Source organism: Topomyia yanbarensis, chromosome 3, assembly GCF_030247195.1.
Source record: "Topomyia yanbarensis strain Yona2022 chromosome 3, ASM3024719v1, whole genome shotgun sequence".
NCBI classification, from domain to species: domain Eukaryota; kingdom Metazoa; phylum Arthropoda; class Insecta; order Diptera; family Culicidae; genus Topomyia; species Topomyia yanbarensis.
The window spans coordinates 140,870,218-140,888,518 of NC_080672.1; the positions used below are offsets into that span (position 1 = coordinate 140,870,218).

Here is an 18,301-nt window from a genome sequence, read left to right on the forward strand (position 1 = left end):
AATGTAAAATTAAGCAGAGTTGGCGTACACTACACTAAAAAATTCAAATTTACGTTAAAAGTGATATGAACACTGATAAACAAAAATATGCATAGTTAGCATACTTTCTATACCCGTCTCTTTTCTTCTGCTGTGATTTTTATGCATTTTCATGCAAAAAATTCTAGTAAGCATTCAATGAGTGGATAAACCGAATATGTTCAATGCATAAAATTTACAGCAGAAGAAACGAGAGGCAGCTAGAAAAGTATACTATCGATGTGTAAATAAAATTCTGCGTGAATATTTTCCACCCTATGATAAATGTCCACCAGGGGGACGCTATCTAGCAAGTATTTCAAACCCAACATCAGCTGGACCGGACCCGATTATCACGGTTAAACAGCAATAAATTTACCAGGCAATTAAAAAAAAAAATTACAAGGTTATTAGAATGTTTTGTTGATTTTTAACCATTTCTTGCAATTAGATGAAGACAAATCACCAAATTTTCATTTGTGAAAGTCAGTAAAATATTTCCGAAATTGCATCAACATTTGACAGGTTTAATAGAAATCATCCCAGTTAAGCTCAGCCGGAAATGAACCAGAATTCTGGCTGGTTCCAGTTCCAGTTTATAGAATTCGATCGGTAGGTTATTGATACTATTTGTTCTAGGCTAACGTTGAAAACCGGTTTTCGGCTAATTGACCACCAGCAACCCGAAAACTGGTTTTCATCCAGTGAAGAAATTTGCCGTAAAAGTAGTGTGGGTTTTAATTGAACTTAATTTTTGTTTTTTTTCTGACTGTGTACACCAGCCGTTGTGTTTTATTCGGGTACATGTTGCTTGTGGGTTCTGTCCAGAGATGCCAGATTTGCAGACAAGTCTGTAAATTCAATATTAATTCGTCAAAAGGGCGAAAGTGTTTTTTTCAAACAAACTTGTTTCGGTCATTAGTCTGCTGCAGAGTGAAGTTTCATGAAAAATATGGGTTAAGGTTCAAGTTACCTTTTTTAAGCATGTGTTAGAATTGAACGCTTGGTAGTGTGCGTAGAAAAATTTGTGTTCAGCTTTGCCACCGGATTATCCATTTAAACCTTTTCAAAGCTCTAAAAGAAGAATATCAGTCGATTTATTAGATCATCACGATTCAATTCATGCAAAATACCTGCTGGAAAAACCATCGGCTTAGCTAAATGGTGCTTTTGAAAAAGTGGTTGTGGTTTTTTCATTGCGCAGTTGTGTTGCGTACCCCAGCTCGGTGTGGTAGTGTGATAAAAAATCACAGCCACTTTTTCAAAAGCACCATCCAGCTAAGCCGATGGTTTTTCCAGCAGGTATTTTGCATGAATCGAATCGTGATGATCTAAAAAATCGACTGATATTCTTCTTTTAGAGTTTTGAAAAGGTTTAAATGGATAATCTGGTGGCAAAGCTGAACACAATTTTTCTTACGCATACTACCAAGCCTTGAGGTAACTTGAGCCTTAATGTAAATTTTTACCCTTCGGAGAAGTAATTTCAATTGTTTTCTGCTTTGAAATTATAGTAAATTAAGAGAAACCATCAAAATAAAAGTTTGTTTACAAATCTTATTCGCCCTTTTGCAAATTTAGTATGGAAAAAGGCAGACTTTTAATTTAAGCTGCAGATTTTTGCGATGACGCAGATATTTGCAGATTTTTTGGTTTGGTTGCAGATATTTGCAGATTTTTTAGTTTGGTTGCAGATATTTACAGATTTTTGAATATAAAGGCTTTTGGTTACACTAGCTTTCCTGACATTTTTTGTTCTTCCTAGACTTTTAAAATTATTAATGCAGACATTTGAAAAAAGTACCTGGCATCTCTGGTTCTGTCCGTTCTGTCAAAGGCGAATCATCTCAGGCTTCTGTTGTTCTCGGATAGTCGATTTCGTTCAAATAATACTTATTGCAATGGTATTAAATTGTATTTCATTGTAATTATAATTTATTACTCGCACAGTAACCTGTTTTAACCAATAATCAGGTCAAGGATAGTGATATTAGTTGGCAAAATCGTGAGCCTTCGTAAATTTGAAGAAGCATCAATCGCGAAAATTAACTAATAATGTCTGACGAAGAAGCATCGGAACCGGATAGTGTCGTTATCGAAGAAGTGGACGAGATGCAAGTTGATCCATACGAATTGTCACAATTCGTGGAAGCAAGTTCGATCCCGTTGCCTGGAGAACCCGGTGCGTCAATAATAATTCAACCGCGGCGCCAGTTACGCGGGTCAACAGTGGCCTCTACTTCTTCCGCACCGTCCGAGTCGGAAACGGACGATGATAACCCACAGCAGAATGAAATATGGATTAAAAAGTTTGTTGCCGGAGAGATTAGCTACACCGAGTATCAATCGAAAATGCAACAGGGAGGCGAGCTGGATCTGGAAGACGAAGAAATTGGACTTCGGAAGAGGTCAACGCGAAAATCGGTAGGGTTTGAAAAAGATTATACTTCTTCAAGACGGGACGCACTAAAAGGTAACCTCCAGGGGCCTCAGCAGGTGAAGGTGGAGGGAAAAGCTTCCATGAAACGTCACAAGCGATGTCTACCACCCGCATTGCAGGGTTTGATGGGACAGGCGAACTTGTGTTATGCTAGAGGTGACACGGAAATGGCTAAACAACTGTGTCTAGAAATTGTTCGCCAAGTTCCGTTGGCACACGAGCCATTCATAACGCTGGCTCAAGTTTACGAAACGGAAGATCCGGAGAAGTTTCTTCAGTTTTCTTTAATAGCAGCTCATTTAAACCCTTCTGATGTTGACCAGTGGGTGAGAATTGCTGAAATCTCTGAAGAGCGTGGAAACCTGGACCAAGCGTTGATGTGCTATGCCAGGGCAATTAAGACAGATTCGAAGAATTTTGACTTGCGAATGAAACGTGTACAACTGCTGGAGAAGAAAGGTGAAGAAAAGCAAGCTTTCAAATGCTATTTCGCAATGCTTCCCTACATACCGAAACAGCGTGGTGAGTTTCTAGTTCAAACTGCGAAACGACTGGCAAAAAAGTTCCACGAGGAAAACAATGTTGTGGCCGCTATGGAAGCAATGGAACGAGCTTATGGAACAGTCCCGGAACTGTTTAGCGTAGAAGATGTAAACTTACTACTGGAACTTCTAATCGCCAACGGCAGCTACCGGCGTGCATTGGATGTTCTTATGGCTCACGCAAACGTGGAAGTACATGAAGTGATAAACGAAAACCAGGAGAATCCTTCCATTTATACGGTGGTAATTCCGGAACAAATGATTTTGGATTTCCGCACAAAGCTGGCAGTGGCTCTGATTCATTTAAAATGTGATCACCTATTGGACATGGTGGTGGAAGATATTCTGACTCATATACAAGTAGAAGAAGCTGGAGATTGTTATCTAGACATTGCTGAATCACTGATGAAGGAGGATCAGTACAACTACGCACTGAAACTGTTAGTTCCGTTGGTCGGAAGTGAGAATTTCTCTCTAGCTGCTGTTTGGCTGCGCTACGCCGACTGTTTACGAGCTATTGGAAATTACGATGAGTCGATAAATGCATACAGGAAGGTTAGTTATTCAAAATTGATTTTTATTCTCTGCTCCTACCCTGTGAAATAGTGAATAGAACGTGAGTATTGTTTTATTTTATTTTCCAACTTAACAGGTTGTTTCATTGGCACAACACCTAGACGCTAGGCTAACACTTTCTGCTCTGCTGAAACAGCAAGGAAACTACGAAGAAGCTCTCAAAGCGCTCGAACAGGATCCGGAACGTGAAGTAATGGATGCGGAGCTGCTTTACGAAAGATGTCTTATGTTGAAGGAAGTAGGAAAATACGATGAGTTCCTATCGGCCGGACTCATGCTGCTGATGCGTCACTGTATTCCTCTGAAAAGTCGGCTTGAAATGGGGACAGCAATTTCGATTATGCGATACAACGAAATGATACGAGGCATTCAGGAGATTAAGGTTTCACGTCAGGAACCATTAGATGAAGCTGAGCCAGAATTTTCGCGATCTGAAAACGAACCGTCAGCAGAGACCGAATGGGAATTAGTTCTCAGCTTGCTTCAAGTAGCAGATTACATGAAAAACTATGCATATTTTCAGAAGCTGGTTTTCACACTGTGCACCGCAAAACGTTTTCAAATCTATCGCTCCGAGTTATTGTGTCTCGCCCTGTTTGCCTGCCTGTACAACCGTGATCCCTTGTACGCATACAATTTGGTTCGCGAGCGCGTAAATCGAGAAAAGAAATGTAATAACCCTCGGCTTTGGAACCTGTTCAATTTGGTGATCTCGGTGACGGGAGATATTCGTTACAATCGATATCTGACAAGACTCTTTGAGCGAGTCCCAAACATGGACATCAATATAAGAACCCTCCAAGCGAACTATCACCTGAACGCGGGGACATACAGATACGCACTTAACGACTACAGTAAAATCTACCAGAAAACGGGCGATCCAATTCACGCAATGCTCATTGCCGTTACGTTAACGCAGGTCGCTTGTCAGAAATTCAGCAACAAAAAGCAAGCGCTGGCCTCACAAGCCATTGGCTTTATTGAAAAGTATCGCAAAACACGACCAGGCGAACTTGCAAATGAAATTCATTACAACATTGGACGGATGTACCATCAGCTGGGACTGCACAGCTTGGCGGTGGAGCACTACAAACGAGCGCTGGAAGCCAGGAGTGAAGTGGTGGAGCAGAATGCGGAACATTTGGATTTGCGGGCGGAGATTGCGTTCAATCTGAGCTGTATTTACAGAAGTAATAAAAACTTTGAGCTGGCGAGAAAGTATCTGTACGATTACGTTGAAATATAGTAAGTTAGACAAATATTTCTTTTTATTTTGTCGTCCGTAATATTATGAACATGCAATTTCAATTAATCTGGGGTGACATTTTGCATCTCAAAACGAATAGTTTATTGCAGTGGCTCTCAACCTTCCTTGTACTACGGACTTGCTATCAATATATTATTTTTAGTTTGTTAGGAAAAAAGTCTTGAAATTTCACTATCCACACGGAAAAAAATATTTTTATTCGCGGACCCCCAGCAACGACATCACGGCCCTCTAGGGGTCCGCGGACCCCATGTTAGGAATCACTGGTTTATTGAATTGAAAGCTTGCTTAAATGTAAGGCGTTTCGACTTGGTTGTAGAATGTGGCCTCTGGTTTTACTAAACCCTTAAATGCGCAATGTTGTTTTAAAACAACATTGCGAAAATCATCTTAACATTTTTGTAGTAGCACATGGGACATTTATGCGTATAGCGGCAGTTGAGCTGTTAGACAATTTTCAGAAAATTTGAAAAAAATTAGTTTGCGCCTTTAAGGGTTAGATTACCACAGTGCTTGGGACAAACTCGGAACTTCTACCACGGTCAGACGTGGAGCCTTATCTTGCATTACGACGGATCGTTTTTCGAACGAATATGATTTGTATTCTCAATAACGACTGCAAAAGCAAACGGGAGACATATTCGATCGAACCACATTCGTTCGTAAAATCAATCGTTATGCAGATTAAGGCTGGTGGTCCTGAAAATGAAATTGTATAAGTGTGTACGAGTAGTCACAGAGAACAGACATCCATGATCGAACAAATATGTTAAAAAAATATTTGTAAACTTTTGAAAGAATATACGTTAGAACACTAGCGCCGCCACACCAGCTTATCCCAACTAGCTGTCAAAACCATTCCGGAACCGTTTCGGTATCCTGAATGGATTCAGTATGGAATCTGGCTCAAAGGAAATCCATACTGAATCCACTCAGAAGTCCGAACATGTTCCGGATTGTTTGACTGGATAGAGGTATAACCGCTGTCAATTCTGTCGAACTCAGCCATAAAAAAACAGGCCGACAGCGCCAACAGTAGCGCATCTGGTGGAGATATCCCAACCACCTTCGAAAACGTTAGGGATTTTTACACAAGTTGAATGCTGAAGGTGGAAGTCTGTTCTCTGTGGAGTAGAGTAGTAGACGATAGTGTACCTGCAGTTTTTTTTACAAAATGTAGAATTCATTTCATTTATTTATGCTCCTTTTGGCGGCCAAGATAATTCAATGATAGATTAAGGGTTGCTGTTATAACGTCATCGTTAGTGGAAGCTTTGCCACTGCGACCTCTATTCAGGTCATTATTTGTGGCTGCCCCTGTTCGCTCTACACGTTACAAAGCCCATGTAGTTGGAAGTGAGTTGTTTGTCCACATGTGTTGTCCCATCCGGGTAGTACATTATTAATGTAGCTGAGGATCAGTTTGGGACAGATTCCTTCCGAAGTATCGCTCCCTTCGATGAAATAGTACTGCACAATGGCAGAGAATATGTTCCGAGCTCTCGGGCTCGTAGTTAAAGAATCGACAAATGTCATCTTGACTTTTGCCAATTTTCAGGACAATGTTCCGTAAATAAACCTGTGTTTATTAGTAATAATCTTTTCGTTTTAGATCCATTAGTTTTTTGGATCCGTTGTATCTGGAAGTATGAGTTTCTTAGCTTGTCGAGTGTCTTCTATGTTACGCCAGTCGTTTAGTAGTTGGTCCATTTCCCAAGCCAAAAATTCTAGTTTGATTGCACAGGTAGATATACATAGAAATGATTCTGGTCCAACAAACATGTTTGATGAACCACGAACTGGCTAATTCATCGGCCACTTCGTTACCATCGATTTCTTGGTGGCCAGGTACCCAGAATATCATTAATTTATTCCGAGTTTCCAGTTGTTGTAAAGATGTGATGCACTCCCAAACCAGTTTGGACTCACATTTCGACGACTAACAGTGCTGCTTGGCTGTCCGGGAAGATTGCGATTTTGCAAGTATGTTGTTTCCTACAGACCTCCGAGCAGGTGTATATTGCATAAACCTCTGCCTGGAAAACTGTAGGCCACTTTCCCATTGATATTCAAGAACACACGCGAATATGTGAATGGACACATAGTTACAAAATCGAATTTATTCACACGAAGTCACATACACGCGAGAAACACGTCAACATACGAAGGCTTAAGCCCTTCGCGATCATCTACTCACACCTATGATCGCGATTGCGCAAACTTTATAACACTCCGGTAACAATGTGAACGTTGTAGTACTTACGAAGTTACAAATGCGGTCTCAAACGTAAGCCCGCGAACGTGCGTTATCATGAATTGGTCACGTCCGGAAATCTCTACCCTTTATTCTAGCAACTTAGATCAATACATTCAGTTATACCAATAAAAAAATAAAGCTCATACCCACTAGACAACATGTTCCATTGTGGCATGACTGGGAACTCTAATGATATGGAAAACCCCACTGTGTTCTAGAGTCTGAACCGTACACGAAAAATTAAGTATCAGATTCACGGTCCGCGCGCGGTCATTCTAGAATACACGCGAATATGCGAAAGGCATACGGTTTTAATATAGAATTTATATACGCGAAGTTACATACACGTTAACACACGCGACATACAAACGCACACGCGATCGAACACTTTAACGTATAAAGGCTCGAGTCCTTTGCAATGATACACGCGATCGCGAAGTCCCTACGCCCGCGCATACCTGAACTGTACAATAAATATCACATTCAGAATCACCTGTCTCGTCTGCAATTGTAGTGTGTGACTCTGACGGGGAGCCCTTCCGAGAACCTAGCTCTACAGCTCCAGTAGGACAACTATCGAAAAAAAATCTCTCCAGCTTATAGGTGTGTGTCCAAGCATAAGACTGGATCTCAAGATGTTTAGTAGATCCGGAAGATATTGAAAAAATATTATCAGGGCCAGGGGATTTGTAGGGTTCGAAGGTAGACCATTTAATTAGAGATGGTGTGAAAATCTGACACACCAGTTTCTGTGATGCCTAACAAGTCCTGCTAAGACGGAATCCATCAAAAGTCTGATCTGTCGAATTCTCGTCTTTCGCAGTCGACCTATAGGCAAATAAAATGAAAAATTAGAACATCCAATCTTTCACTATTTCCAACTGTGAGAGAAACATCGCCTTGTTTCACTTGCCCTAGGACATTTGTGTGATTCTTTGATAAGGCTTTTTGGAAGCGAACTGCCTCTGGAAAGTTTCCGATATTATCACAAACCAGCGCATTGATAGATCTTAGCTTTTCTCAGATACCAGTAATCTTCTCTTTATTGAACAGGTGCTTAGCTTCCTTTCTAAGTGTTGCTAGCTTTTCGTTCCACTAAGGAACATACACGACATACAGACCTCGTTACAAAAGGACAACTGTCTTTAGAGGCGGTTATGGTCCTCTTTTGTAGGTCGTTTGCCGCATAATCCAGATCTGCTAGAGATTGGATCTTACTTCCCGTTCTATTCGACTCTTCCAGGTGAGAGTGGCTTACACATTAATTTGTTTTTCTTGTTTCCCTGTGTTTTTGCACTGTGAATTTATTGGCTTCTATGGCGAGCTTCTGGTCAGCAGATTTCTGGTCTGCTGAGTTCCTCGACCAGCTAAAACATAGTTATATCCGCAGGAACCGTATTTTGCAGCAGCAAAACCATATTAGGCCAAAATTTATTATTTACATCATTTGGTATTCGTTACCCTCATGCTGAATTTCGTGCTCCCATCAAACTAAGCCCTTTTCTCTTTAGCGTTTCTAAACACGATGGTATTGTAACAAATTTGGTTTGAGGATATCTTTAAAATCTTTAGTAATTTTAATGAATTGCATTACAATACTTCCTTAAAAACAATGCCACATAATGCTAAACATTTACGATTGACAACTCTCTTGTTCGTTTGGAATGACATTGACAGTAAAATTTTAATTCCAAACGGAACATGGCGTCTCTGTGTTATTCTAGTCTCTTTAGTACTCACCTCTGATATTTATATCCGTGCTACCCCATATTGTGTAATGTGCATTGGCATTACATCCAATGATAAAGGGCTTGTTTATGCTTCTGCATCGATTTTAGAAGGTGGTGCAGTATCCGCATCGCCAGCGAAATAGGCAGATGCGATCACAATCTTCTGCTTGCCCCTAGCCGTCGATGCCACTGGTATTGCAGCGATTTCTCGTTGAATGAATTCTGTTATTGGAGAGAATTTTATTGCTCTGTTTATCAAAACTGCAGCTCTTGGAGTTGGTTGGTCGTTACAATATACTAACCTGTGATCCGAGGAATTTAAACCAAAGATTTTGTGCTTATTTGCCCACGGCTCCTAAAGAAGAGCGATGTCTAGGCGCTCTTTGGTGAACCTTCGGGCAAGGTTACTTGTGGCACCTTTAACATGGTGGAGGTTCACTTGAATGCAGCGAGTGCTTCTCACTTTTTCGGCGTTTCTTTACCGTCAATTTTTGGGCCAATGCTTCGTCCTCTTTCTCGTACCGACGGCTAGTCGCAGGCTGTGTGCGATGTTCCAGACACCTTCTTGGCACATTATTTGCTTCGGCTCTTGCCATTTGCGCACCTTTGCTTACAGAGAGTTTTCGATCTTCTCCTTGTGTATCAGTTCATGAGCCGCATACAGTAGGGTGCTTTTGTGTATTGCTCGTGAGATGGGCTACCACCGATGCATTCGCTACCGTTGCTGTTGGCTTGCTACGATCAGAAGTCCGTCGTGAGGTGGTCCGTGGTCACCCACAGGAGCTTTTACAGTCCGTGCTTGCCTAGAACTTCCACGTTCGGCGAAGACCGGGGCACCCTTCAGCTGGCGCATTCTAGCCTTTTCGAATACGTAGTTCATCTGGTTGTGTTGGGAGGTTATCAGTTTCATTGAAGCCTCATCTACCGCCAACAGGAGCTCTATCATGTTGAGGGCCGTAGATCCCCCAGCATTCTGTGCAGAAATTTTCGTTTTGATTCTTAAAGTTCTGATTCGTAAAGCGCTTGTTTTGGATCCTAATATCAGCGCATATCGAGTACCATTCATCTGTTCATGGCTGAATATATTCGCAGGATACCCAACCGGAATGATGGCCATCAAGTACGACAAGATATTTCGTTGAAGGTTGGGCGTTGCTCAGTTTTTAGTGTCTGTCTAGGATCCTGACCCTTGATCTTTTTCGGTTGCGGTTTCTTCCTACAACCACTATTGTTCGGCGACTCCATGTTCGTCGAATGCTGTCGCTTGGATGGTGCCTTCCCTATTGGGACTTTTGCCAACGCTAGCGCTTCAGCGGATTTGTGGCCATTTCTCAGCAGCCACCCATAACGTTTCTTCGCCGCTCCACGTAAGTGACATGCTCTTCCTGTTCCTCTTGTTTTATTCTGGGAGCCCTCGGACTCACCGGTTGGTCCACCGGACTGGTCTGTTTCCTCTATGGTCACTGTTCGATCCGCGTCTCTATCTGTTGAGTTGAGAATAGACGATGTGCATGACACATCCTCCAATGAGACGCTATTCAGCAGCTCTTTAAGTTTGCTTTCTGCGCAATCCTTCTCCTCTTCCACCTCCATCGCCGCAATCTCCTCCAAACTAATGTTTATAGTGTTCTTAGTGTTTTTCGTTTTGTTCCCACGAATGGCTAGGGAAAGAAAGTCAAGCCTGTCAGAGCCCCGCTTTTTATTGAAATATTCCTCGTTCAACCGAATCGCCTCAATTTCGCGAACTACGTCTACTAAGTCCGTAAATGTTCCCTTTCTGCTTAGTAGTTTAAGGGCAGCCGTACGTACTCGGTGATGTGCATGCTCTGCCACTGTACTAACAATCTCTTCGAATTCCTTATCTACGACAAACTCACACAATCTAGCCGTTGCGCCAACCCGCATAATAAATGATAGATCATTTTCGCCTCAATTTCACGAGCTACGTCTACTAAGTCCGTAAATGTTCCTTTTCTGCTTAGTAGTTTAAGGGCAGCCGTACGTACTTCTCGGTTATGTGCATGCTCTGCCACTGTACTAACAATCTCTTCGAATTCCTTATCTACGACAAACTTACACAATCTGGCCGTTGCGCCAACCCGCATAATAAATGATAGATCATTTTCGTCGTGTTTCTGCTCCATTAAAGCCAATCTTCTTCTTTGCAGCATGACTTCCGATTCCGAAGTGAAATACGCCTTCAAACGGAACATCGCATTCAAAAATGGATGATCGTTTTGATCTGGAGCCTCGCTGGTCGATTTTGTATTCTTGAAAATCTCCAGGAGTTTTTGTCCGGCCTTAACCTTGAATATTATAAACCGCGTGGCTTCGTCCACTATGCCAGAGAGCTGCATAGAATCTAACAGTAGCTCCTTCCATGCTTCAAAATCTTGCCGTCTGATCTCTTCACTGCCCGCAGATGGTTTGCTGCACTCTGGAACTGTTACCGATGAAACCGAAATCTGATTTACCGAAGACATAAAGCGTGATAGCTCTGTACTAGCTTCTCCCTGATTTGTGAGAAAGTGCGTGCTCGACGGTCCGATATCTCCATTGAATTCGTCGCTGTTCACATCGCTTGCTCCACTTCTGAGCGTATTCATGGTAGTTTGAAGTGATTTAATCGTTTCCTGTGCCTTACTCCATTCTTCGTTCAACAAAGCATTACTGGCCTTAGCCGCTGCTAGCTCTTTCAGAACTGATTCAAATTTGGAAATGCTCTTTTTCGATTTTCTAAAATGGAAACATCTGAGACAAAAATCAATTTTTTTTCTTTCCAACTATATAAATGTTTTTTTTTTTCGTTTGTTTTTGTCAATCGCTGTTATTATTATTTTTTTCATTTTCTATATGGTCCCAATTTCGATTTTTTTCTAGACTTACTTCTTTTCTTTTCTCTTTTTTTACCGCATCATATGATTTTTTTTTTACCATATTGCATAATTCGTATTTTTTCTTTTTTTTGATGGTTTTTCCTTTTTTTCAATGGTTTTTCCATTTTTTCAATGATTTTCTTCTTTTTTTCTTCAGTTTGATATACCACATGGTTACTGTAAAATAAGCTAACGCCTATTTCAATAGTTAACTTACCGCGGTGGTTCCTTTGCTTCAATACTGACTGCGCCATTGTCGTGCCGCTCTGAGGGCATAATTTCCACCTTCAGTTTTGACGCATTTTTTAAAAGTACGTCTGTTTCCGCTTTCACGAATTGTTGAACGCGTCCGTTCGCAAATGAATTTTTTTCCGAAAGAACGAAAATATTTTCAAAGCCTACTTTTACAGGTGAGTCGTTTTTCCGTTCTTCCCGTTATACCCACGCTCTCTCTCTCTCTCCTAGTTTCTCTCACCGTCTTTCCGTTCGCACACTCTCATCTAACACTCACATCCATGGCAACCGTCGTACCACAAAAAGTGCCGTTTTCACATTTGGTATCTCACCTTGCTTCTCAGGGTTGCTTATCGACTGAGCCTTCACTCAACTTCAAGAGTCATGTACAGCGGTAGTCTTGTTACAAGTTTCGCTCAGCTCTTTTATTATTATAATAATACACTAATTTTAACGTACTCTTTTTTGTAATTTTATTATTCTTAATTACATCTATATACCGCTACAAGGGTAAGGGCAAACCTCCTTTTGGGTGCGCCCTGGTGTCCTACAGGTCCGTACGCGGCCTGGGTTGATGTTCGAAGGGCTGATGCTCCCCTCTCCAATCCTCCCTCGGCACGGGTCGCGTCATCCTTCGTATAAATTTTACAGTTCGGATTTTGAGGCCCACCCGTTGGCACCCTCTCATTTCGATGCTACAGCAGAGGTCTAACGATCAAATGTCATCGATAGACTCACTTGGAGGCCTGAGATAGAAAACTTGTGAGTACGATGGGTCACCATTTGACGGAAAAGTTGTTGTTAGTCGCCTCTTACGACATGGGGAACAGAAATCCAGTGGGTCAATTCTTTGCTGAAATACTGCGAGAGATTTCAGCCACCACCGGATACCAACGGCTATCACCTATCATCTATTCTGAAGAAACTCTGCATCGGTTGTATCCGTATCCGTCAAAAAATCTTCATGTCGCTGTTAAAGAAAGGCGGGATCAATAATTTAATATTGACGTCATTAAAATAAAGGCAGAATATCATTGGGCCGAGATGGCTTACTTGCGGTATGCCGGATGTAGCAAGAAATGGTGCAGATAGACAGTCCTCAATACTGATGTGGGATTGGTTTCTATCGAGGTAGGAACAAAATCAGCGAAGTTGTCCATGAATACTGCGATTCCATAGGGCAGAAATCTCGAACCCTTGAATTTCCTACTGTGCTTTGATAAGCCAAACTCCGCTTACGTTCAGGAGGAAAAAGTGTCAATCCAATAAAAAGTCTTGAGCAGCTTATCAATTAGAAGCAGCCAGGATACCCGAGCAAATTCTCATGGGTTCAAGCACTCTTAAAAAGACAGTAGATGTGATCCGGGCTAAGTTTCACAACCATCAAAACACCATAACTTGGTCTCAATAACCCATAAGTACACAATAATATGATTTTTATATGGTATCTACTGGACCATGGTGATGGGGTTTTCATGGGTTGAACTACGACCATGGGGGTATTATGAGATTTTCGGGTAAGAAAGCCCGGCAGGGTAAAATAGATAAGATTTATTCAGTATTCAAAACCTGTGTAAGATATGAGTATAATTCTCTCTGTCATATTGGCTTCGAGAAGGTTGATAAACCTTTTGTAATTGCATAATATACAACTGCGCGAAGTTACCCACCGACAAAACGCTTATTACGTTGTATGCTGTGGCAGCAAAACCTCAATTATGATGGCAAAGGACCAACGCGTCCTTAGGCTTTTCTAACAGTGGCGTGTTGCGTCGACATTACAGAGTATAACGGAAAACGTTACGTCATCGATTATACCCCATTTGGCATAAAGTCATTTGGCATAAGGTCGTTTGGCATAAGGTCATTAGGCATAAAAGTTATTTGGCATAAAGTCATTTGGCATAACGGTCATTTGGCATAATGACCATTTGGCATAAAGGCCATTTAGCATAATGGTTATTTGGCAAAATCACTGCACTGAAACGAATACTTTAGACGGAATATTTTTCACAAAATCAAAAAAAAATCACTATAAATAAATTAATAAAAGACTTGCCGCCGCCTAATGTGGCTACGCCACATCGCTTTCCGTCCGTGCTGCCCGACTGCGCTGCCGCTCAGTCGGACTTAAACTAGCTATAGCCCCTATGTTTGAGTAATCCGGGCAAACGAGTGGATTACAGGTTTGCTTGCAAAGTTCTTGCGCTTCCGACACTATAAATAAATTTAAAAAAAGACTTGCCGCCGCCTAATGTGGCTACGCCACATCGCTTTCCGTCCGTGCTGTCCGACTTCGCTGCCGCTCAGTCGGACTTACACTAGCTATAGCTCCTATGTTTGAGTAATCCGGGCAAACGAGTGGATTACAGGTTTGCTTGCAAAGTTCTTGCGCTTCCGACACTATAAATAAATTTAAAAAAAAGACTTGCCGCCGCCTAATGTGGCTACGCCACTTCGCTTTCTACCCGTGTGTATGCCAAATCACCCTTATGCCAAATGACTATTATGCCAAACGCACGTTATGCCAAATGGCCATTATGCCAGTTGACTTTATGCCAAATGACTTCTATGCCAAACGGGCTTATGCCAAATGGCTTTATGCCAAATGGCAATCGGTACAAGAAGAATAGAGCAACGATCATGAAAGGCGAACAAATTTAAAATGATTTGTGAAATCTTGCTGCCGTGAGAGGCTGGCGATGAAAGGCCATTTACCAAGTTCCTGTACTCATTGAAGGACATCTTCGATGTGTCTAAACACTTAGTAGTTGAAAACCACACTGAGTGAAGAGCTTCCATTGAACCCGGGTAGTAATGCATGATTTGTGAGCAAAGAACTTGTCAAGTTTTGTTATAAACGAGTGCAGAATTGAGGCGAAATTGGGATAGATTTACATTTCTGACAAAATTTAGAACTAAAATGAATCAATAACAAAAATATTCATGAAGATGCGAAAAGCTCATCCTGAAGCACTTATATCTGTATTCTTGATCCATTGCCGTCATGACAAGATCAGTAGTGAAGCTTTTGGATTTTACAGAAAGAACGATTATTTTTCGAACAATTTACTGATTATATATATTTTACAACATACTAATGACTATTATCTATAGCAATGTAAATAAAAATCTACTCTCTATTCAAGCAACAAAAATCTCTTTTTTTTCAAATTTGAACTAGAAAATCGCTGCAGATTGCTTTACTGCGGTGCCAAAATGATCGCGACTCGACATGGAATATAGAGTTGCATATAATTTCTCCTGCCCGCCCATCCTTCCGGGAATGTACAATGTTCAACATTCTTGTCTATCCTATCAAATCCGCCAAACTCCTTATCGTCTGTGCTGAGCACAGTTTTGTACTTGCCGGCCAGATCAACGCCAATGCGATAATCGGTGAAACTTTTGCTGTAATGGAAGTTGAACACGAACAATAGATTGTTCCGTTCGAAAGCAATAACCTTGTCATCCTCATGTTTGCAGCTAACATACGCCGGTAAGCAGTCTAGCCAATGGAAACGCTCTTCGGTGTGGTGCATGGCACGATCAAAATCGTTGAGGAATCGGTATTTCAATAACTTATCATCGACCAAGTGCCACTGACGGCGAGCGTAATGATATGATTGATTGTTTCCAATTCTAGGGAAATCCAACCATTCCGGGTGACCGAATTCGTTACCTATAAAGTTCAGGTAAGCCTCACCACCTAAAGAATGGGTAATCAATCGAATCATCTTGTGGAGACTTAGCCCGCGATCGATGATCATGTTCGGGTCGGAAGTTACCGACATATGTGTATACATATCCTTATCCATCAGCCAGAAAGCTATAGTTTTATCGCCCACCAATGCTTGATCGTGTGACTCCGCATATGCCACAGTGTTTTCCATCCAGCGGCGATTGGTCAACGTATGCACCAGGTTCCCAATGTTCCAATCCTCATCCTTCTTTGTTTTGAGAAGTTCGATCCACTTGTCGGGAATTGCCATACCCAGACGGTAGTCGAATCCAACACCACCTTCTTCGGTGGGACGACAAAGTGTTGGCATGCCGCTCACGTCCTCCGCAATTGTGATCACATTGGGATTCAACTTGTGCAAGAACTCGTTTGCAATGGCTAAATATATCAACGCTTCGGTGTCCACGTTCAAACCGAAGTACTCGTTATAATCACCGGAGAACCCTTCGCCGATACCACGTGAGTGGTACAACATTGAAGTAACTCCATCGAAGCGGTAGCCGTCGAAGTTGTACTCATCATGCCACCAGCGTAGATTCGATAGCAAAAAGCGAAGGACCTCATATCTGTTCAAAGAAAATTTAATTAGATTTTCTGTAGAAACGTGTACATTCTGTAAAGCAATTACTCTGAATAGTTAAACAAACGACTGTCCCACAAAGTGTGCTCGCCTCGAGAACCATCGTGGAAGTAGCACGAATTGGTTCCATCAAACTGGTTCAATCCGTCCTGGGTGTTCTTGCTCGCATGTGAATGAACCACATCCAGCAACACGAAGAGGCCCTGCTCGTGTGCCTTATCAACCATGTATTTCAACTCCTCCGGCGTTCCATAGCGGCTACTGGCAGCGAAAAAACTTGTTATCTGATAGCCGAAACTGGCATAATAGGCATGCTCCATGATGGCCATCACCTGAATGGTGTTGTACCCAAGATTTTTAATCCGAGGTACAATGTTATCTGCAAAATTTTTATATGTTCCAACACCAAGTTCTTCAGTGGCGATCCCCACGTGGCACTCGTATATACGGAGCGCTCGGGGTCTGGCGGGTTTATTATGTCGGAACATATACTTTTCATGAGCCGGTGGATGCCATACCCGCTGCTGATAGTTGACGCCCAAAGATTTCGGTGGAGGCACGACATACTTTGCCCATGGCGATAGTCGATCCACTAGCTGACCATCCTGTTTGCGCACGATCACCTTTATTTCGGACAAGTGCTTTATAGCACAAGATCCATCGGCGTTTGGCGGCAGGATTAGTTCCCACTTGCCAAATGGAAGTTTCTTATACGGAGTGGCTTCCCATTGCCAGTTATCTGAATAAATATAAACACGTTAGAAACTTTTAGAAGCCTTTAATTGGTAAAATACTCACTAAAATCACCGGTCAAGTAAAGCTGCTGCGCTCCTGGGGCCCACTCACGAGCCACTAGACTATTGTCGGGAGCAATGTGCAATCCGTAGTACTTGTAACCTTGAGTGAACTCTTCCATGCCCCCTTCCAGCTGGCTTAATTTAGTCGTCCAGTTATGAAGTTCTTTATTTCTAAAAATAATACAAATACTCATTCATTATCAAAGTCACATTCATTGTCAGCGGCTGCACGAGAGTAATATGTCGCACGCAGCACCGGCGAGCGTTGTTTTCGTTGCATAATAAAAAGTCAACTGTAAAACAATCAACAATCTCCTGATACTGTGACCCCCAGATGAGGCTATTCACTAAGGATGTTGTATACATCTTATCGCATCCAGCCTAGAAACTAACATGCAAAAATAGTGCATTGCTCGTGATCTTCATTTGTACTCTATTTTTTCGTTTTCCATCAGGCGATGACCTTGGCCTGACTTTCAGGAAAAATACCTTTTTATGGATTTCCAAAGTAGTTAATAATTAATCACTTCTTTTCGAACAAACATGAAACATGATCCCTATACTACTTTTCTTATCTGTTCACAGAAGAACTGTTTCTTCTCAGATTACTAAAAGCGGAACAAAAGCTCCTCAAGCTATTGAATTTCAACCGCATACTTTTTATTTTTTCACGCAGCACATTTTTTATCAACTTACCTGCGACGAATTTCCGTTTCGTGCAACTTGAGATATCCATCGAGCTCCAATAGCTTGTCGATCCCGGACTTCTTTTGATCGGCCATCGTCTTTTGTGGCAGTTTGTAGCTAACCAAACGCGGTAGAAACTCTATCGATACTGATCGGCAACGCAACCACAAACGTCAAAACCCGCCAAAGTGATATACTGCTCAACGACTACGACGACGATTGCACTTCCGTCTTCGTAATTTCTGCTGTTTGATATTAATTGAGAAACCTTTTTTTCTAACATCCGTTCAATCCGACGCCAAATAACCGACTGTTTAAATTGAGACACAATCTTTCTCGACCTGATAAGTTTCCGCTCGAGACACGAATAGTCATCACTTATCAAAACAAAATTCCTATGCACACAATGCGCCGGTCACCCAATCATAAATTATAACAGTGCATTACGGATGTATTAGTGCGGTGCATTTACCGGCATTTAAAACTTGTAAACATTCCGTAACTCACGGGCATAATGAGCTACCGTTATACACGCTTAAATTTATCAACTACTAG

General features: G+C 41.7%; 2 protein-coding genes across 2 annotated transcripts; one reads left to right on the plus strand and one right to left on the minus strand.

The window, feature by feature from the left end:
• The first annotated feature begins 1,860 nt into the window (after nucleotides 1–1,860).
• LOC131691009 (general transcription factor 3C polypeptide 3) lies at nucleotides 1,861–4,835 on the plus strand. Its single transcript, XM_058977133.1, has 2 exons — nucleotides 1,861–3,555; nucleotides 3,653–4,835. Exons 1-2 carry the CDS (start codon nucleotides 2,074–2,076, stop codon nucleotides 4,820–4,822), a joined length of 2,652 nt encoding a protein of 883 aa, XP_058833116.1. The 5' UTR covers nucleotides 1,861–2,073; the 3' UTR covers nucleotides 4,823–4,835.
• A 10,158-nt stretch (nucleotides 4,836–14,993) lies between these two features.
• LOC131690248 (1,4-alpha-glucan-branching enzyme) lies at nucleotides 14,994–18,144 on the minus strand. Its single transcript, XM_058975846.1, has 4 exons — nucleotides 17,756–18,144; nucleotides 17,061–17,230; nucleotides 16,311–17,001; nucleotides 14,994–16,248 (listed from the first exon to the last, which is right to left on the minus strand). The coding sequence occupies exons 1-4, from the start codon at nucleotides 17,839–17,841 to the stop codon at nucleotides 15,144–15,146; spliced, it is 2,052 nt and encodes a 683-aa protein (XP_058831829.1). The 5' UTR covers nucleotides 17,842–18,144; the 3' UTR covers nucleotides 14,994–15,143.
• Between the last annotated feature and the right edge of the window lie 157 nt (nucleotides 18,145–18,301).